Source organism: Protopterus annectens, chromosome 8.part0 (genome assembly GCF_019279795.1).
Source record: "Protopterus annectens isolate FY-2018-M chromosome 8.part0, PAN1.0, whole genome shotgun sequence".
Taxonomy (NCBI): Eukaryota; Metazoa; Chordata; order Ceratodontiformes; family Protopteridae; genus Protopterus; species Protopterus annectens.
This window is the reverse complement of record NC_056741.1, coordinates 481,172,109-481,194,201: the sequence shown is the minus strand read 5'-3', so window position 1 is coordinate 481,194,201 and position 22,093 is coordinate 481,172,109. Positions and strand designations below refer to the sequence as shown.

Genomic DNA, 22,093 nt, shown 5'->3' with positions numbered 1-22,093 from the left:
GACTGGGAAGAATCCTGCAGCTGTTCATCAAAAAGCAGTTCAAGCTCCAGCTCTGGTACATTATGTGGCTTCCAGTAATCTACAGGAAAAAAATAAGTCAAATGTGTTCAGAGATGATTAACTAAATGAAACACTGAAGGAGTATATCGACTCAAATAACAAAAGGCTGGAAAAATGGAAGAAGCTTTAAAGAGATATTCAGATAAGCTGATAAAACTGCAAAACTCAGATGCCAAAATGAAGAAAAAGGCTGCCGGAGTATAACACTGTTCAGGAAGAGAGGTTTCAAAACATGGTAGATTTATAGGACAGAGCATTCAGAGGAAGTTTGAGATGATCTGCTGTACCAGGGAAACTAGAAGGAATAGATGGTATTCATTTTATGAAGGCACAAACAGGCAACTGGACTGGTATTCCACAGCAGTAACTGTTAACTGAAAGGACACACCAAGTAGCTCCTATTCTGGCCACGGAGAAAGCAGCCAAGACCTGTTTTAGTAAAGATGCAAACCTACCAGCAGAATAGCTGTTCCTGACAAAATCAAGCAGAATGGGACCGATTCTGCATTGCATTCTTCTGTTTATAAAGCACGTGGAGAGACTTTGCCAGTGAAGTCTTTTTCATTATTCCAAAGGACCAAACTATACAGTTACTTTGTAACTCCAAATTTAAAGACCCCAACAACAGAAGAACATATACAGAAAACCTACCTATTTTAGTGTGGTAGCAAGCTCTGCACCCATATAGAGGATAGCATGTTTATAAGAGTTGTGGGTAGAAGTACAGTTAATTGCCCCAAGTATTGTAACTGTTGCACCCAGAGAGTGGTTTACAGAGCTCAGTGCAGGAATTTTCCCCGTTACTACATAGGTAAAACTAAAAGAGCATAAAAGGAAAGAATTCATGAACACCTTCATGACATCAAGGTGAATGACCAAAAGAATGCAATATAGAAACATATATATGTATGTATAAACACAGGGATCATGCATTTGGTTTCTTTGTTATAGATGCTACTGAAGTAGACAAGGGGGAACCATGGAAAATCAGATTAGAGTCAAGAACTGCAGTGGCATTTAAACACCAGCACAACTGGTCCCTATGGATTAAATGACTATGTCCTTAACATTGTTTTAAAAATGAAATCTTTACAGTATTAATTAGATCAGTTAGGTTTTAGTTGTAGTACTATATGAATTCAGTTTTAAACACTTATTTTTTCAGGGAAGTATAGTGTTGTGTTTTATAGAGATGTATGACTAAAAATGTGATAGGATTAACAAGGGAAGGGCTCAAAAGTTACATAAGGAAATTACACATTGTTTTACAAACTCTGAAGAAGTCCCAGGAAGGATGCAATGGACAAAAGTGCATAGGTTTTATGTGCCAGTGATTTTTTTTTTATGCACCTATGGATTAAAGTTGGAGTGATTACACCAGATTGTGGATCACATTTTATTCTGGGAGTCTCTATCATCACAAGTGTGTTTCTGTGATGAGATGAAACTTTTTTTTTTGACCAGTACTTCTAGTACTTCTACTTTGGAACTAAGCTGAATTTTCTGGTGGTTCAGGTACAGAGTTTGATAATTACAGTGAACCGTGCATTGAGCCTATGACATATTGTTACAGGTGTATATTTCCTTTGTTCCAACTTTAGTGATTACGGCAAGATGTTATGTGGCTTTTGGGCTACCAATGAATGGAGTGTGGTGGCATCTCACCATATTACTTGGTGATTTATGTACTGTGGCAGGTAATTATTGGGAAGCGGTCATTAGAATGCAAAGTATTGGTAGAGGTATACCCTCCTTCTGTTGTCACTGTTCCAAAGGAAAATGCTTGAGAGACGGAGAAAACCACAGAGGTTTACTAGAAGAATCAGGAGTTCCTTGAATTAAACCATAAACTCTAGTTCTGAGATGGAGATGAACAGAAATAAGACCAGCAACATGGAAACTAGTGAATAAATGTGGACTGCAAAGCATCAAATGCATGTGTGAAATATGGCTGTATAAGAAAATATACAACGAGTGGACTTTTGTTGAATTTGTTTAATTTGTGGAGAACTGAAAAACATTTGCCTCACCTTCATATCAAAAATGTTTGGAAGGACACTGAGGAGAGGGGAAGAGGAAGAAAAAGGCAAGTAACTTTTCATGATATAAACTGCATCTTTTTGTATGTTTTACAGTAAAGCATTTTTAATTGTTGTATGTGATAAAGATACTAAAGTAAACAGATGTTTTTTCCTCTTTTTTTCCCCTTTTTTTAGCATTAAGAAATGTAGGCATTACAATGCAAAACGCATCAATGTAAAGCCCATATTTCTTACAACTAAAAAGGTACTTGGTTGCTTTAATATCTTAAACACATGCAACAGTCACTGAAAGACTCTACCACATTTAAAATACATCTGACTACACAACTGCTTTTCTCTACATAACAAGCAGTTTATACCTTGAAATGCTTTATACTTATACAAATAAGAACATATTTTTTTATTTACAGTAACCTTTCCTAACATTAATGGCATAAAGTGGGGTATATGATTTACAGTCCACCCACAAGTTTAAAACAGTCGACAAAGGTCCCATCTTGTATGCAAAGCCATATTGCACAAATGTGATTGATGCTTTTTAGTCTCCTATTTATTCACTAATTTCAGTTTTTACTAGTCATCTTCTTGTTCATCTCCATTTCCCAACATCAGACTCAGGTTAAAGTCCAAGGTACTCCTGGTTCTTCTAATCAACTTCTGTGCTTTTTTTTCTGTTTCTCAAGCATTTTCCTTTAGAACAGTTGAAAAAGTTTCACTGGCAAAGTTTCTCCATGAGCTTTATTGTCAGGAGGAGGAGAATCCAAGTCCTCTTCTGCTTGCCAGCTCACTTTCTGTCGAATAAACATTTCCCCCTCTTTACTTTGTTCTGTATCTCAAAATGTCTTTGATCCTCTAGGAAAAAAATATTCTGAAGATCGCTAGACAGAGCAACTTGAATCTCACACCTGACTCTCTACATTCCCTGACTGCTGGGATAACTTTTCTTCTCTTCAGCCTGGTGTGCAATGAATAATCATTTTCCATAAAAACTCCACTTTCTCCAATTCGTAATACTTTTTCCTTCTGTTACAGTTTTGTCAGGATCAACTCTTTATGCTGTCATGACTGCATCTTTACTAATGTAAGTCTTGACTGCTTTCTCATGGCCAGGTTTGAGCATACATTCAATGTGCCCTTTCAATTAACAAATCTTGATGTGTAATACAACCTTCAAGTGCTTATTTTAGCTTTTGTAAAATCAATATGCATGTTCCTTCCAGTTTTTCTGATACAGCAGAAAATCCCAGGTTTTCTTTTCTTTTTTTTTTTTTGCGCTCTACCATTTTTTTTGAAACAGCTCTTCTTGAGAAGACTCACACTCACCAAATTTTTTCTTCATTTCACCCTATACGTTTTGCAGTTTTATCAGTTCATAGTTAAAACTTCTTTGACAACATTTTGTTATTTGAGTTGATACACTACTTCAGTGTCTCATTTATTTTAGTTACCTCTGAGTACATTTGATTTATTTTTCCTCTAAATTACTGGAAGACATCTCTTGCACCAAAGTTTTGAACTGATTTTTGCTGAACAGCTATAAGATTCTTCCCAGCCAGTGTTTTCTCTTCATCCTTTTGGTTGATTTTCTTTCAAGTTCTCTAACATTCTTCTTTATTGGCATCCAGGTAGTGTACTTACTAGCCTGTAACTTGAATCTTACACAGTCTGACAATATTACTGGCTCCTGTTTCTCAGTTTCTTTTTTTAAACTGGGAGAGATGAAATTAAGCTGTTGATCAGTGTGCCACCATCTTGGAAGTCCCTTTAGCAAACCCTGGGATGTGATTAAATGCAGAGCTATGCGACAACTCAGAAGAATTTTGGCACCAAGGACAGCAACTGTCCAATTTTAGAGTAAATTTGTTTTTGTATTTTTAATATGAGTCCGTTTTCAATTCCGGAAAGTCTACAAAGACACTTTACAAAGAACACCTGTAGTGTCAAACAGCTGTCCTAGAAAGAAAGATGAAAAGTATTAAACCTTTACCCATTATACTATTGCCATATTTGGTGCAAGATATTGTTGGCCCAAAAGGTATTTCATGATTTTGTTTTACAGGAGAGTTCTAATATAAAATTAAACCAGATAAAAGTTTCTGTGAGGCATAACCACTTAAATTTACTAACACCATTAGTAAAAACTACATCAAGATATAACTTTATTGCTGTGAAAATTCCAGTATTATGGAATTGTAAGAACTGGAATAACAAACAATCTTACCTTGATTTTAGAAAGACTTGGATAACTGGATTGGGAATTTGGTTTACAACTCCAAACTTGTATCAGTGTTCCTTGATGGTCTTTCACACTGAACACTGTCAGCTGATTTATGAGGTTATATCACCTGCTAGCTCATGTACAGTATAGTACTCAGAACAATATGCAGCTTTTTTTAAAAATTGGGCAGCTACCATGACTTGCACATGTTAAATACAAGCTCTATGATATATTCATGACTACATATGTAGAGATGACACAGTTTAGAATATCCATATCAATCATATGCTAATGCACCAGTTAAACCAGATAGTGTTTCAACCACCTTTCCCCATACAAACCGTGCTCTGTAACATATCACATTCTTTTTTATCATCAATATTTGACTAATGTAAGCACTGTTACTAGATTTGTTGTAGCTTTTAAGCTTTGTACTTGAGCAATGTTTGGAGCTTTTTTCTAAGGCTTCCTCTGAAAATGAGCCATTGTGACCATTCAGACTTCTCTAGGAAACAAATATAAAATAAGTCAAATAAATGCCATACAACAATCATATTGGAGATTTTGTCAAGGCACTAATACTGCCCTACACAGCAGTCAACGTGAAGTCCTTGTCTGTATCTTGGAAATGCCTGAAGAACAGACCATTTTGTAATGGCCACTTTGTTTGGCCAAGCACCATGTCCTTATACTTTCAGGTCTTCTTTATTACACTTTTCTTAATCTAGCTTACTTGGGCAAGGTTATCTGCATTAAATAAATGCTTCTGCCTTTTCTGTCACAAGATGTGCTGTGTGCATATAAATGATGTAGTGACAAGTACTGCATGGAGGCAACTGCCTCTACTACTTTACTGAAAATTTCCATTACCAGTGTGCACCATTTGACAAGTTGCTCCTGGAAGCTGGGATGGGGGATACATGTGGCTTCTTGTTGTGAATCCCTGTCTGGTGTTTGGCATGGAAGAATGGACTGTTTAAGACTACAGTCAATATGTCTCTTCTTGTTTTTGAAAGTCAAGTCTGTGTTCAGAGTTTGTACTATTAAGCTGTCACCTGTATTGTGCATTTCTGTCTTGTATTATCTGCCTTTAGTGCACATAATGACAGACTGCACTGCCCCCAAGGCTGGATCCTCTTCTCATAGTATAATGTGTGCTGCTGCTCTGACACTCGTTTCTTGGACTTCAGCAAAACAGTTATCAAAAATATAACCCGCATCTCTAACATCTGAATGTTTGTCAAAATGCATAATAAAAATAGATACTATGGATAAATCAGTAGCTTCCATGAGTTGTTTACTCAGACTGCAACAAGTTATCAGAAACCTCCTGTTCCCCATTGGCCCTTTTTTTCAATTATAAAGGAATTCCCAATACTATTCTAGCACGTCCAAAGGTCAGTTGTCAATCTCCTCTCCGGTCCAGCTGGTGAATATGGGAATCTTGAGGCAATGTTACAACTGCCTCATGTACACAGACAACCCTCTCCTCCTCCCAACAAATTCCAACACATGTGAGAGATGCAACCATATAGCCAAACTGGAGGCTAAGCTCTCTCAACTCACTACTGGCGTAACCAGTCAGGAGCAGAAGGAAACCACACTCACTACAATTCCAGTCTCACACAGACCTACCACGACAGCAAACCAAACACATAAACACACAAAAACATACTCAGAGGCTCTAAATAAAAATCTGCCTAAGCAGCAGAGACCTCCAAAGCAGACACCCAAGCAAACGCTACCCCAAAACAAAACACATGCAACACATAGCTCACAAAGCCAGTGTACCAAACAGTCACAGCCCTTAAGGCTAAACAACACACCTGATACACTTGTAATAGGTGATTCTATCGTCAGGCACACTGACGTCCCGCTCACCAGGCTGAACAAGGAGAAGGTCATGGTGAGCTGCCTGTCGGGCGCTAGGATCCGCCACATAACACAAGCACTCAGGTCACTCCAAGGAAAGTACAAATATGACTCGGTCATTGTCCATGCTGGTGTGAATGACCTGAGACATACTTCCCTGGATTACATTAAAAGAGACATAGAGGAGCTCTCTGAGCATGTGGCCCAGGCCGGTATGACCCTGACTTGAGTAGCATCTTACCCTCACAAAGAATGATGCCACAATATGAAGACAAGATGATCAATTTCAACAATTGGCTTAAGTACTGGTGTCATTCAAAGGGGATCCAATGCCTGTCAGCCTGGGATGACATGCTCGACAAGCCATGATGCTTTGCTAGGGACGGCTTGCACCCGTCACCCCTGGGCTTTCAGATATTGGCAAAGGCTCTTGCTACCCCCATAGTGCCTTTTTTAAGCAAGGCTCAAAAGACAAACCCACTTCCATAGGTATCACAAGGGATAAGAAACTAAGAGTAATGCTACTCAATGCCAGAAGTCTAAACCTCAAGATGCATGCACTCGAAACTCTCCTTAGCATGACGAACATAGATATCTGTGCAGTAACAGAAACTTAGTTCAAGGCTCCCGAGAGCACCCCAGCACTACCAGGTTATACCTCATACCATGCTTTTCGGCCCCAAAACTTGGACCGAACCACAAAAGGAGGGGGAGTATCAATATTCGTCAAAGATACCCACACCTCCAGGTTGGTGGCACAGCACGAAGCATCAGAGACTATCCATGTGCAACTAACAGTGGGTAAAACTGCCTTCCAGCTTATATCCTGCTACAGACCATCCTCCCAAACCCAGGAACCCCACTCGGCCTTCCTGAGAACACTGGAAAATATGAAGGTCTCTCCAAACACCATTATATTGGGCGACTTCAACTACCCAAACATAGACTGGGAGCACTACTCTAGCTCCAACACCCTAGCCCAAAGTTCCTAGAATTTATAAACTCAAATGCTATGGAACAACTTGTTACCACTCCCACAAGAGGGGAAAACATACTGGACCTGATCATCACCAACATGGGGACTCTATGCTCCAGACCAGAAGTGTATCCCTCACTGGTAAGATCAGACCATAAACTAATCTCACTGGATATTCACATCCCGACCCCACCCCCTGCCAGAAAACCACAGTGAAAAACTTCTCTAAAGCAAATTTCACACTCCTCAAAACCGATGTGGAATCCTTCAAAGCCCCCGGGCCTGTGGAAAATACGGCCCAGACCGCAGAATCCTTTATAAACGCATTCTATGAACACCTTCAGGAATGCATGAATCATGCAATCCCAAATAAAACCAAGACTCAATCCTCCAAAGACAGACGTCCTGTCTGGTGGACCCCAGCCATAAACAAACTATACAATAGAAGGAGGCAGCTACTACATGATAGAGCAAAATCCCAAAAAGGGAAGGCATCTCTGATCAGTATTAGCAAAAAACTACGGGCACTCATAAAATCATCTAAGACCAGCTTCGAGAGAAAAATTGCACAGGACACTAAGGAAAATCACAAGGCTTTCTTTAGTTAGGTTAGGAACCTGGGTGGAAATTCCCAGAAATGCTCAGAATTAGTCCAAAATGACAAAAAATACACTAAACCCACAGATATTGCCAACATCCTGGCTGACAGGTTCAGCGCAAACTCCCCCCCCTCCCCACCAAAAGGGCAAATATCTATCCCAGCAGAGTGCTGCCCCCCTGACATCTCAGATGCTCAGGTAAGAGCTGCCCTCTCCAAAGCAAAAAACACAGCATCAATGGGACCAGACGGTGTCCCGGGCTGCGTCCTACATGAACTCCAAGCAGAGCTAAACCCAAACATAAATCTACTGTTCAATCTCAGCCTTACTACAGGATATGTACCCAAAGAGTGGCGTATAGCAACAGTGGTCCCTCTCCACAAAGGTAGTGCCTCAAAGGATCCTGGACAGCATCACCCCATAAGCCTGACTAGCTTGGTCTGCAAAGCTATGGAAAGGATCATCATGGACTTCATAAATAAAGATATTGGGAACCTACAGACACTGGATCCTACCCAGTTTGGCTTTGTTAAGGGTAAATCCTGCCTCTTAAACCTGGTTGATTTCTTTGAAACAGTCACCAAGGCCATTGACGAGAAGAAGGTGGTCCACACAGCCTACCTGGACCTCACAAAAGCCTTCGATACAATACCCCACTCAGGCATTATAGATAAGCTCACCAGCTTAAATATAAACCCCTATGTCACTAGATGGGTTGCAAACTGGCTCAAGGACAGAACCCACATGTTTAGAATTGCTGCAGCCATGTCAGACTCCAAACCAGTTACAAGTGGCGTCCCACAAGGCTCAGTCCTGGGACCTCTCTTGTTCGGTATATATTTCTCGGAGGTACAGGCCAACATGGAAGGACTGTGGCTGACCAAGTTCGCAGATGACTGCAAACTGGGCGCCATAATCGACTCTCCAGCCGACACAAGCATCCTCCAAAAGGGCCTCATAGAAACAGACAACTGGTGCCAGAGCCATGGCCTCAAGCTAAACGCCAAAAAGTGTATAGTCATCCCCTTTGGCAAAAACAAAGTGCCCACAAATTACCACATAGGTGGTAATCCATTAAGTACAGAAGAAGTAATTAGGGATCTGGGGACCCAAGTTGATAGCAATCTTTCATTTGACAACCACGTGGCCAAAGTGGTTAGAAAAACATTTTATATAGCCCACCTAATCATGATGGGATTCACATCTAAATCAGGGGAGGTCATCGTGCCTCTTTACTCATCCCTCATCAGGCCCATAATTGAGTACAATGCCCCTTTTGGGATGTACCTTACCAGACACCTGCAGCAACTGGAAAGACCCCAAAAGTACCTTACAAGAGGATCAAAGGGCTCAAACAGATGCCATATGCTGCTCGGTTAAAAAAACTCCAGCTCTACTCAGTGGCATACCGCCTGCTCAGAGGCGATCTGTGCCTGACGTATAAAGCCATGTCCAACCCGGAATTAATGGACATGCTGCACCTCAGAAAATCCAAATCCCATCGAGCTACTTGAACCTCAACAATGAAATAAATAGGACATGCTGGAGGGACAGATTCATAACCCAGAGGCTCCCTTCACTCTGGAATAAAATCCCAGTCCAGGTTAGGCAGAGTCCCTCTTGATGAGTGGATGGGAGATCGTAGGTTTACCCCGGGTATCACTTCTGTGTCACTGTTAGACAGAGGCACAGTATACTAACCTCGAGAAAGGGCATAGCAAAATTAATTTAAAATGGGTGGCGAAAGCCAAACACACTCTGGCTAGGCTTATAAATGCCCTAGGGCAGATAGCCTAGTATGAACCTATGAACCTATGACTGGTTCCAGACACTATACCATATAACATGCAATCTCTTGCAGCTAAGCATTGGAATAAAGATATAAATCCAATACATTATAATATCTATTCTATCCATACAAGGAGGAATACTCACACCGCCTTCTGAGACTACAAGGACTTTACTGACAGGCACCAGTCAGAGACTTCAACCCAAAAAAAGTCAACTAAGGCAATACCCTCATACCATGAAAGGGAAAGGAAAAAAGAAATCAGACTATAAACAAGTACTGGGGGGTAAAAAATGAAAGCGAGAGAGAGAAAGTGTGCAAATGGAATTAGTTCTTGGGCTTTTGTTGACAATAGCACAAATCTCCACTGCACTACTACTTTCACTTGAAAAATCAACTAGAATTACATACCTGTAAATCAGCAATATGCTGCTCCTTCACCTTATTTATATTTTCTTCATGTTCTTTTTGGTTTTGTTCAATCACCTCCTAAGATAAAGGAAAAAAATGGAGTTACTTGTCACCTGCCACTTATTCGTAATATTTCACTATGTACAAAATGTGAAGAAAATGAAAACACTGCCATCTGTGTTAGCATGTCTGGCAGGAGATTTGTGTATATTCTCAGAAAAACGTGTACTGTATGCCAGCATGTCTAGTTATGAAAAAATGTAAGTACGTTTTTAAAATGTTGAGTACTTCCCTCTTTATACAAAATGTTTAAAGAATCTGTCAGTGTTTTGATAAATTTCTAACTGCATGTTTGTGAGGGAGACTCTAAAGTACAAACTGTCTGTGGAGAATCAGATGATCAGTAGGTGATGTCCTTAGACTGTTCCTGGTTGTAAGGTAATTACTTGAACAGATGATTGACAGGAAAGACCTTTTTTCAAAGAGTTGATTGTTATTTTTTTAAAATAAGACAGTCGGGACTGTTAACCTGGACTATAAAAGAGACTGCTGCAGTCAGTTACAGTGCTGCGCAGTGGATACCCAAAAAGGATGATGGACTTTTATCCTACAGTTTACTTTTATATTTCTGGTGATTGAATTCTTGTGCTTATTGAAAATTATGGATGTACTTTCTTTTTAATCATTTTACTTATTATTAAAAGTTTTACATTACTTTACATTGTGGCTGGACAATCTTTGTATTCTTTAGAGATTACAGAATGCTTACGCCGGTTTGATACTCCCCAGGTCACCTTGAATGCCTGGCTGCTTTTGGTCACAGCTATCATTTATTCTGATATTTAATTTTTAATATCTGATCACCCTTTGAAGGGCATGTAGACCTGCCTGACTCTGGTGGCAGCATTTACCATTTGTATTGGGGAGGTGACACAGTTAAAAATCTGTGTCAGGCTTCCCATGAGTGTTTGCGTGTGTGAAATTTTAATTTATTTTAAACATGAGCGAGTCAGAGGTCTTAAACTGGAATTCATTGCTCTGAAATGTATAATAAGGGATTACATTTTAGGGTGGACAGAGGTTTATAGTCCACTCCCAGGAAGCAGAGTGTGTTCCTGTAGTGCTGTTAAGGAAAACTGTGGAATTTTACTCGAGTGCTGTGTGCTCTGATGTTTTCCGTTAGGCTCCCACATTAGTGTCAGTGGTGAGGATTTAATTAGTGACCTGGGTTTTAAGTGGGGGACATCACATTAATGGTGGCAGTCTGGTGGGATATTAACCAGACATCACATAAATAATCAATACACAAAATAATTAGCATCAATCCATGCAAACATACCATATTACTTAAAAATGCCTGCTACAGCATGAGTATGGACATTAAAGTTAACAGAAATCACATTTTAGTTGTCAGAGGATTCATGCATGTTTCCATTCATCTTCAAAACTGCTTAGATGATTAAACTCATTTTGAGAGCAAGTTAAGCAAAGTAAACCAGACTTTCCAATCTCCAGCCACTATATTCAGCTCATACTGTTGGATTTTCCAAGTGCTCCCAGGCATGTTACAGCATGTAATCCTCCTAATGAATTCTGACTATATCCAGGGAATCCTATGAGTAGGCTATGTATACTACACTGAAGAGATATCAAGAGGATACCTTCCCATGGGACCTCCAAGATGGCTGCACCCTGATCAATAAGTTAACTTTAGCTCTCCTGGAATGAATACCGAAACTGAGATAAAAGAGTGCAGTTGAAACTGATTTTTGGGTAAAATTCAGTTACTAGCTACCACATACACTGACTGGATGCCAGAAAAGGAGAAATTTAGAAACCTTGAAAGAAAATATACCAGAAAGGTTGACGAAGAAACACAGTAAGAAAAATTCACAAACTGCAGCAAAAAGTTGATTCCAAAAAAAAAAAAAAAGCCTGGGCAATGACTACAATCCTCTTAGATCTGAGAGGGTTGGGACCTTCCCTTGTTGTTTATGTAAAGCATGTAGTTATATCTCAAGTGCTAAAACATTTCAACACCCTTTGACTGGTTTTATTTTTAGTCCCAGGCTGTATGCAGATTGTAGAAGTTGTGATTTGGTGTACGTAAATGCCCTCACTTCTTTGTGGGGAAAACTAAGAGACCTTTTAAAGGAAAAGTTTTACAGCATATAAGTGCTATCCGGCTTAAGAACATGACAGATGCGCTTATGAAACATGTTTCTATGAATCCAGGGCATACTTTTTCATTTTTGGTTTTACAGCTGGTAAAGAAGAATAAAAGAGGACGTAACATTGTTCATAGTACTGGACTGGAAGAGATGAAGTGGATTGTGAGGCTACAAGAAGATAAGACACCTGGGCTTAATGTGACCATATCTTTAAGACCTGCATTACTTTCACAACTGTTTCATTCAAAACATTCCTTGTACTTTTTGATTGGATAGTTTTTATTGAATGGAATGTGTGTTTCTATTTAAAGTGCTGCTTCCTAGTTTGTGACTGAGATCTGAGGGAGAGTTTAATGCCTGAAAGCGCTCATCTGTTTTATCTTATTTATAACATGTTTTGTGTGTTTTTAAACTGGATTTGGCCGTGTCATTTGGACTACTCTTTTTTTCTTGAGGGAAAAACACTGTCTGGGAAGGATTCTGCAGCTGTTCAGAAAAAAAGCAGTCCAAGATGCTACTTTCATATAAGAGACGGCATATATTAATTTAGAAGAAAAAAATAAATCAAATGTACTCAGAGGTGATTAAAAATAATAAAACACTGAAGGAGTATGTCAACTCAAATTATAAAAAGGCCTGAAGAAACAGAAGAATCTTTAAGTAACTATTCAGATGAACTGATAAAACTGCAAAAATCAGAGGTTGAAATGAAGAAAAAGCTAGTTGAAAATGAGGCTTCTCAAGAATGTTTGTCTCAAATAAATAACTTGTGACAAAATCATGGAATGAAACTAAATGCCAAAAAAAAAATGCATTGCTGTATCCTTTCAGAAATCATGCAGCCTAGAGAATAACCACACTGACAATACGCTTCTAAGAATTGACCCAGTTGTTTGGGATTTGGGAATTTATGTGGACAATGACCTAACTTTTGACCAGTATGTGTCTACTGTTGTAAGAAAGCCTTTCCATATTGCACAGCTTGAAAACAAAGGGAATGTATCTAATTTGAGGGATGTCACTGTCCTCCTTCACTAAGCCTTCATTAGGCCAATCACTAAATATAATCCCCAATTTATCATGTACCTGACCAGACATATGCAACAACTGAAAAACTTGGACAGAAACCTTACTAAAAGGCTACAAAGCCTAAACAACACATCCTACATGGACAGTCTTGTCACTATACTCGGTATCCTATAGATTACTAACAGGTGACCCTGTGTCTAGCATATTATGTATCCTCCAGCCCACTGCTAATGGATTTATTGCACATCAGCATGTCAAATGGCATCAGAAACACTCAGTGATTTAGGGATCTAAACCTCTTCTGCAACATTAACATAATGGTTTGTTAGGACAGATATATCTCACAGAGGATAACCACTGCTGTGGAAGAGAATCCCCATCCACATAAGCAAATCCATCCCTGTCCATATTCAAGCTCAACTTAGAATTATGGATGCAAAACAGGCAAATTTACCCTAGGACTACCTCCTGTACTACTAATGGACATAGGCTCCTAAATGCTTTATCCCATGCATGGATGATCCCCTCAAATTATCTATGGTATAATCCCCAGTTATTCTCATTAGGGGTAGTATATAATTATCAATAATGGTATGGGTAAGACCAAGATATAGGCAAATAGGGTAGGTTATTTTGAGCACAAAAATAAAAACTGGCTAAGCTTAAAATGGCCCACAAGGGCAGCTAGCCTACCTATGAACCTATAAGAGCTATTTAAAAAAATAGCAGAGTCAGAAGACAGAGTGTGCAGAGAAAACATAAGACTCTCTACTGTACCAGAAAAACAAGAAGGAAAGAATAGTTGTGTAAGATCTTACCATAAATGCAAATGTCATTCCTTTCACTGTTGCAGTATTAATCTCATGTGGGATCTCTTGCCAAGGATAGCCCAAAGTTCAGTTAGTCCACCAAAGCATTTACATCCTCCTAGTATCGTACGTCAGGTGTATGTTCCCCACACAGGTGTACAGAAAACAGATGATGTACACACATTCGATACTCAGAAATGAAGTACCCCAGGAGAACTTTAGCAACCCCAAGAGAAAGAAAAACTACAGATCCAGGGGGAAAGAGAAGCAGAAGAGAAATATAGCAAGAAAGGCAAAGACCCCTCAGGCAGCAGAATGTTCCCAACAGAAGAAAGAAAGAAAAGGGGGTAGGAAGGAAGGAAGGGCTGAATAGCGCAACAGTGAAAAGAAGGGCATCTACTACAGTATATGCCCTTCCTTATTGCTGTTGCAGCATTCATCACATGTCTAAGATTACCAAAGCTATCGTAAAGGATGGGAAGAGGATGACAGAGGAGCGCTCCACAAACCCATGAAGGATAGCCCTGGCAAAGTCTGTCCTGACACTGGAAATGACATCCAACTTATGTGTAGTAAAACTGTGGACATAGGACCAAATATTAACTTCGGCGATGGATCTAGTATCCAAACCTTTGAAGAAAGCTCCAAAAGAAGTGACTGCCCTTACAGAATGAGCTCAAACTGAAGTAGAAAGCGGTTTACCATGAAAGAAATAACAATGAAATTGCCTTAGAAATCCAAGAGGAGACAGTTTGCTTAAAAACACCAAACTCAATGACCTGGCATGAACAAAAACTGCTCAGATTTACAGATAGCCTTTGTTTTATTCATATCATGTCTGAGCTGCCTATGTAAATCCAAGGTGTGAAGAACCTTTTCTTACTAGCAGATTGTGGAGAAGGAAAAAAAGGAAGGAAGTTGGATAAACTGATCCAGGGACAATGCATTGAACACCTTGGGGCTAAAAGAAGGATTAGTACACAAAGACACCATGTGCCTATGAAAAATCAAAAAGGAAAAACCCGCTATCAGAGCCTGAAGTTCAGAAACTCTCTTAGCTAAACTAACAGCAACCAACAAAACCGTCTTCCAGGTGCAATGTTGTAAAAAAGAAGAAGAAGAAACAGGCTTGAAAGGAGCCTGAGTCAATTTTTCAAGGACATAACTGAGGTCCCAAGAAGGAGAAATGGGTTTTCCTGGGGGCCCGATAAGGACACTTTTATGTAATTGTATAGCCTGAAAATGAAAGGTCAAAGGTGGGCTCAAGGGCAGACAAGCAGAGATTTTTATTTATTTATTTTACATTTGTTGACCGGGATTTGTCCAACTGAGCTGAAGAGCCCTTTTTCAGCAGAGGCCCGGAGAGAAAAGCTCCAACATATTATACAATTTTCATTATAAATTAGCATTAAACAGCAATGTTACAGGATTATTACAAGGCATTAAGTAGCAATACAATGTTATACAGTGTCAGTAATCAGGAGTACATCATAACTATTTCAAGATGTATAAAAAGAAATATGTCATTAAGATGAGTATAGTTTTTGGGGTAAGTGGTTAGAAAAACCTAGTTTTATCATGATGTAGTTGCATGAAGGCAAGACAATTACAATAGAACGTTTCTCTGAGGAAATTTGCTTAATAGATTTTAGAAGACAGTAGAAAGAGTAGTCAATGATGATTAGAGAGAGCTAGTGAGAAGAGTGAGTTAAGAGCAGAAAGTAGATTAAGGTACGAGAAGTAGGGGATGTTAAGGAGAGAGAGTGCAATGGCAGGGCCAGTGACATTTAAAATGCTCTTTGGTGGCTGTCTTAAATTGTTTAGGATGTGTAAGGGTCCTGATTTCTAGACTGCTGACAAGTGAGCTTTAACAGAAGAATATGCTAGGCCAGCATGGAGCAGTTCACACAAGTAAGAGAGGACCAAAGGGATCCTGGTGATGCTTGAGACACCAAAGAGAAAATCTCTTCCATTTAGCCATATAGGATTTTCTGGTAGTAGGTTTCCTGGCCTCCTGCAGAACCCAAAGCATGTGTTCAGGAAAATTATGTCTATAGGCATCAAAACCTATAACCCCAAGTGTCAAATGAAGAGTGGACAAGTGAGGGTGAACAAGAGAAACCTTGTCTTCTGTAAGAAGATCCATCCAGTAAGATAAAATGTGATGACTGCCCCATGTCAGGTAAAAGAGAAGGATGAATGGGTGCTGTCTGGACCAAAAGGAAGCAAGCAGCAAGATTTAGGTAGAGTCCTTCATGCCCTTGTGCAGGACCCTGGGAAAAAGAGGGTAAGCATGTAGGAAAATTCCCTTCCAAGAAAAGGGTATGACATCCACCTTTCTAGTCAAAGAACTTGGGACTATGGAAAAAAAGCGAGGAAGTTGCCTGTTCAGGGGAAGGCAAAAAGATCCACTTGAGGAATACCCATTGATGTGCTATGTTCATTATCACCTCTATGTGAAGCATCCATTTGTGAGGTTGTGTTCTGGACCTGCTCAGAGTGTCTGCCACAAAGTTGTGTTTTGAAGGGATGTAGACTGCCTGAAGGCTTACCTGATGGTGGTTAGCAAAGTCCCAGGCCTGGAGGGCTAGTCTGCAAAGAAGATAAGACCTTGTTCCCCCTGTTTGTTGATGTACCACATGACTGCAGTGTTATCTGTAAAACCTTTAAAGGGCCTGGAGACCAAAGTGAACAGAAGTCCTGAAAAGCAAGAATGAGCACCCTCATCATTTTATGTTGATTTGGTCTGACCACTGATGAAGGGGCCATAGCCCTTGAACCTTCAGACTGTTGGAAGAGGCTCCCCCACCCCAGAATGAAAGAGTTTGTGAACAGTTCTTGAGTGGGGGTAGGAATCTGAAAATACAGGCTTGGATTGAGGGAGATCCGTCGAATCTCCCAATGAAACTCAAGTATGACACAAGGTAATAAAGGAACTGGAAACTCCAGAGAGTGGCAATGCTGTAGCCACACCAATTTAGGTACCACTGAAGCTTCCACATATGAAGCTTGGCAAAGGGAAGCATGGGAGTGGTAGAAGCCTTAAACCCCAAGTCTCTGAGAAGTTCCATAACAGGAATGAGAGAAAGGGGAAGAAGAGACTGGAAGTAGGTTGTCAGAGACAACACCTAGGGAGAAGGAAAAGAGGCTGACATTGGAATGGTTTAGATTCTACAACCCAGAAAAATGAGGTATTGAGAAGCATCAGAATTGACATCTTGAGATTAATGGTGAATCCCAGACTGTGAAGAAGGAGCGTGAAGTGCAGATTCTGAAAACTGGAACAGGAGGGAGCCTGAAGAAGCAAGTCATCTAGATATGGGAATACCTGGATTCCTCAAAGCTTGCAGAAGGCTATGACAGCAGCCAGACATTTGGTGAATACCCTTGGACCCACAGAAAGAGCAAAGGACAAAGCAGAGAACTGAAAATGAGAGGAATAAACAGGTAAATGTAAAAGCTTCCTGAAGAGAGGAGAACAGCAATATGAAGCTAGGCATCCTTTACATCTAGGGCAGCCAAAAAAGCATGTGGAAGTAAGAGAAATGAAAAAGTATATATAGGGAAAGCATCCATGTATCCATAAAGAAATAATATTTAGAAAGGTGTTGAGAAAGTAGAAATCTAGGCTAGGTCTCCATAGGCCCTCTTTTCTGAAAACCAAAAATATTCTGGCGTAAATCATTGTTCCTCGTTGGGATTCTGGAATGGATTTGATGGTTCCCTGATCCAACAGATCCTTCAGAACCACAGAAAAGTGAGGACAATGCTCTGGAGGAGAACAAGGAAGACCTAAGAAGGGAGAATAAATTTCCATACCATAAAATAACTGTGAAGGATAATGTAAAGTATCCAAGAGTCTGAAGTAATCTGTTGTCAAACAGGGAAAGCCTGAGAGATACGGGAACCTGTCCGATGGGAGAGGGGAGAAAATATGTCCGATGGATTTGTCCTGAAAAGGGGGCTTTTGAGCCTTAGACATCTGGATGTGTTTATCACAAAACTTGCACTTAGGAGCCCTTTTCCTTTTAGAAGGCAGACTTAAGACAGCTTCTCAAACATTTGAGGATAGGAGAAACAAAAATTTGTTTATGATCCTGCATAACTTTACCTTTGTCTTGTAGCATTTTAAATAGGTCATCAGCAAAAGTACCAAAAAAGATTTTGGCTTTCCAAAGAAACATCTAGGAGATTGGCCTTAAAATCATCAGGTAAGGACTGGAGGTGAAGCCAACAATTCTCATAACTGAACATGAAATAACAGCTTCAGAAGATGCATTAGTTGCATCATAACTGCATTTGATACAGTATAAGAGGAGGACAGCAATCTTACCTTCACAGAGTCAAGATCATCTGGCAAAACTCCCCCAAGTTCAAACAAAAGGGCCAGAACATACCTGGTCATGAGTTTGATAATTTATGGCCCTGAAGACCAGTAGAAACCTTTTTCCTAGTCTCTCCATAGCCTGACTGTCTTTATCAGAAAGAAGTTTGAAAGAGTGTAAAAACTTGGATGGCTTGTCAGCAGAAACAGACCACAGCAGGATCTAAAGGACACTTGCAAAGGTGCTTACAGGCCTTAAGCATCTTATAAAAGTGGGGACCACAGGATGGGAATCAGGAGACAAAGAAGCTGCTGCAAACGTATCAAAAGCATCCAAAACAAGGGGAACAGCAGAATGTTTAAGAGATTCCATTTGTAACAGCTCAAAATACCTCGTTGGAATGTCAGAGACCTGGGAGCAATCCTACTTAAAATGCTCCATCACACGAGCCACTGTACCACCAAAGGACAATTCATCAAAGGGAGAATCACAACTCTAGGAATCCTCTTCTTCTGACCCACAGTCTAAGGGTGAATGATTTTTGAAGAACAGGCCAAGATCTCCTGAATCTATCACTTCATCTGAGGAATCAGACTACCTAGTCTTTTTAGATGGAGTAGACCACCAAGGATAACAGGAACAAATAACCCCTGAGGGGGATTTAAGGTCATCAGGGAATGGAACAAACCTGAGGTAAAGTCCTGCTACTTCCTCTGAAGATTCTTAGCAATGGGAGGAATATGTTTGCTTTTCTGCTTCTTTCTTATGGGACGTCAGCTTTGACAAACTTAGGGGGCTCAGAGCCATGCCTAGGCTTTATAGGTGTACCAGGAACCATTTCCCTACAAGAATCAGGGGAAGCCCTCCAGGCTCTTTGCAAATGATCATCCATGGATCCCCCCTCAACGTTTATGGTGGACGTTTTCACAGCCTCAGAGAATGTGCAAGAAGGCGGTTCCATGTCAGCCTCCAACAGGGTCATGGCAGATGGAACCAGTACTGGTAGCAGACTGTCGTCTTGGCCTTCATTCACCTTGAGAAAGACGTCCAGTGGAGGCTGGACAGCAGCAGAATTACACTGAGAATTACACTGAGATTTTTTAGTATTCTATCTGACAGAAGGCTGTAATTCAGGGTGGGTAGACTCGGCCATGATGGTACCCTGGGTCAAAAGCTTGAGACATTGATTCTCAAGATAAATGGACAAGGAAGATAGATGACTGTGAAGAGTTTCTGGAACAAAAGCTTGACAAATGGTATACTGGGTATGATCTTGTGAAGCATCTAGGCAGAACAAACACTTCTTTATTAGTAATGAGCCTCCCACACTGACATTTTTCCTTCCTGGATGTCACAAACTCAAGTACACAAAAAAACAGAAGGAAAAGAAGGAACTCCAATGGGGTACTTATCTGCAGATGACTCAGTAGCAACCAGCTCAGTGAAGGGTATTCAGACCCATGTCCAATCATGGTGTTTGAGACTGGCAGCAATGAAGATATGAGTACTAAATGTGCGTGCATATGTAACTTTTATGCCCTATGCAGGGAGTATACACCTAAGTACGACCCTAGGAGGATGTAAAGGTTTTGGTACATTGGCCGAATGTTTAACTATGCTTGGCAGCAGATCCCACATATTATGAATACCCCAACAATAAGAAGGGAGGACAACAGACTATATTAATTTTATGAAAGCACAAATAAGCAGCTGGATTGGTATTCTGCAGCATGATTTGTTAAACGAAACAGCAAAATGAGTGTATCCTCCAAACTTAGCAATGAAACAGCAGACAAGACCTATATTAGTAAAGATGCAATTGTACTAGCAGAAAGAGTTATTTTGACAAAAGTTTGAAGGACTGCATAGTATTAAAAATTGAGACAGCACAGTGTTTGTAGAAAATGATTATTCACTGTACACCAGGCACAAGAGAAGTAAATTTCTCCCAGAAACCAGGGAATGTCAAGAGGCAGGTACGAGACTCAAGCTGCTGTATCCAGCTGTCTTATTAGAGTACATTTTCCTGGAGAATAAAAACAATTATTTTTATGCAGAACTGGGTAAGAAGGAAATAACATTTATCCAACAAAAGGTGAGCCAGCAAGCAGAAGGGGATTATGTTTCTTATTCTTCTGACAGAAAGATCAAAGATAAACATTGCCAATGAAACCTTTACCAATGTTCCAATGGAAAATGACAGAGAAAGGAAAAAGCACAGGAGTTGACTAGAAATTAGTGAATAAATGGGAGACTATAAATAATCAATCACATTTGTGAAATATGGCTTTGCAAGAAAAAGTGTCTGAAGAAGACTGGACTTTTGTTAACTTTGTTAAACTTTTGAGTGAATTGTAAAGCATATACCCTCCTCATTAATGATTAGGAGGACACTAGGGCAAGAAAAATGAATGTTCGTATTAGTATTTGTATAGAACATTTCAGGATATAAACTGTATGATACATATACAGTGAAAATGATTTGTGTAGTGCATAGTCAGAGCCATTTTAAATGTGTGTGCGTGTGTGTGTGTCTTTGCAGTGACTGATGTATGTGTTAAAGATGAGAAAGTAAACAACTACTTTTCAGTTGCAAGAAATATAGTATTTACAGTATAACAAGAGAAGAGAGGTTGGACAAAAGAAAGTTTAATGTGAGTTATGCTGTGATCTTGGGCTGCTGGAGTGGGATGTTAAAGTGCACTTTACAAGGGCGAACATCTAGATTAATGCCCTTGGCTTAAGCTATAAACAAATAGTTTTTGTACAATGTAGACTTTAAACATAACACAAAATTATGACAGCCATGAAAGATGTTAAGTTTTTACATCTACAAAGATATTAGTTTTTTTTTCCATTTTTGCTGAGTACTTTTCCATGAAGATGAGCTATCTGCAGGTGCAAGCAATTAATCTTGAGAGTTCTGAACGTTACTTGCTGAGGGAAATACAAAATGTAAAGGTACAACGGGAAGAAATTCAGGGGAAAATGTCTGAAATTATGGGAAGAGAGTAAGAGACAGCAGTCTAACAACCTTTATACTTTAATGCATTTAATAGAACAGTGTACACTTTTGTTTTATTTAAAGATAGTGATCAAAGTGGTTTTGTGGAGGGGAGGCAAACATTTGACAACATTAACAAAACATTGATGATACAGAAGGAAGCAGAATGTAAGAAAATACTACTGTTGTTGATGGGTCTTCATGCAGAGAAAACATTTGACAGAGTAAACTGGGACTTAATGATTACTTTATTTGAAGTGTTACTTCAGAGCTACTCCTACATATAGCACAAGCAGAGAGCGATAATTCAAAGTGGAAACAGATGGTGATAAAAGAGAAGAAAGCCCAAGAAGCAAGGAGAGCCTGGGATTTTGGATGCAGACCTTTAAGAAGAATAACAGCAGACATACACAATATTAAATTCATAAAGTGGAAGAAAGTATTTTAAGAACTAAACCAACACAGTAATGGAGAAAGGATATTCTGCTGATAGGGATGACTGCACTTAGGAATATGGACAATAGGCAAGAGGGACTGGAATTTATTGCTGAAAAATGGCAAAGGAACCAAGTTATTCAGAGCAAATAACTAAAGAGGGAAAGGTAATAGAATGGGAAGACATCCATAATTTATTTGGGCTGCAAGTTAGAGATTGCCTTCCCTATCAAGGATTGATATTGAATAATAGGCAAAGAGAAAGAAATAGGGGGTCCTAAATGAAAGACCAGCACTGGTAGAGTTTTTAGTAGAATGTAGAAGAGAAGGAAGAATTAGTAGAGCATATAAAA

The 22,093-nt window shown here is 39.7% G+C and overlaps 1 protein-coding gene across 3 annotated transcripts in view; it reads right to left on the bottom strand.

The window, feature by feature from the left end:
* GRIPAP1 (GRIP1 associated protein 1) overlaps window positions 1-22,093 on the bottom strand; it is a 2,851,684-nt gene that overhangs the window by 1,240,936 nt on the left and 1,588,655 nt on the right. For all 3 annotated transcript variants that reach the window (XM_044080007.1, XM_044080009.1, XM_044080008.1), the window contains one exon: window positions 9,968-10,045. In XM_044080007.1, the coding sequence (XP_043935942.1) occupies window positions 9,968-10,045 (78 nt within the window). The remainder of the gene's footprint in view (window positions 1-9,967; window positions 10,046-22,093) is intronic.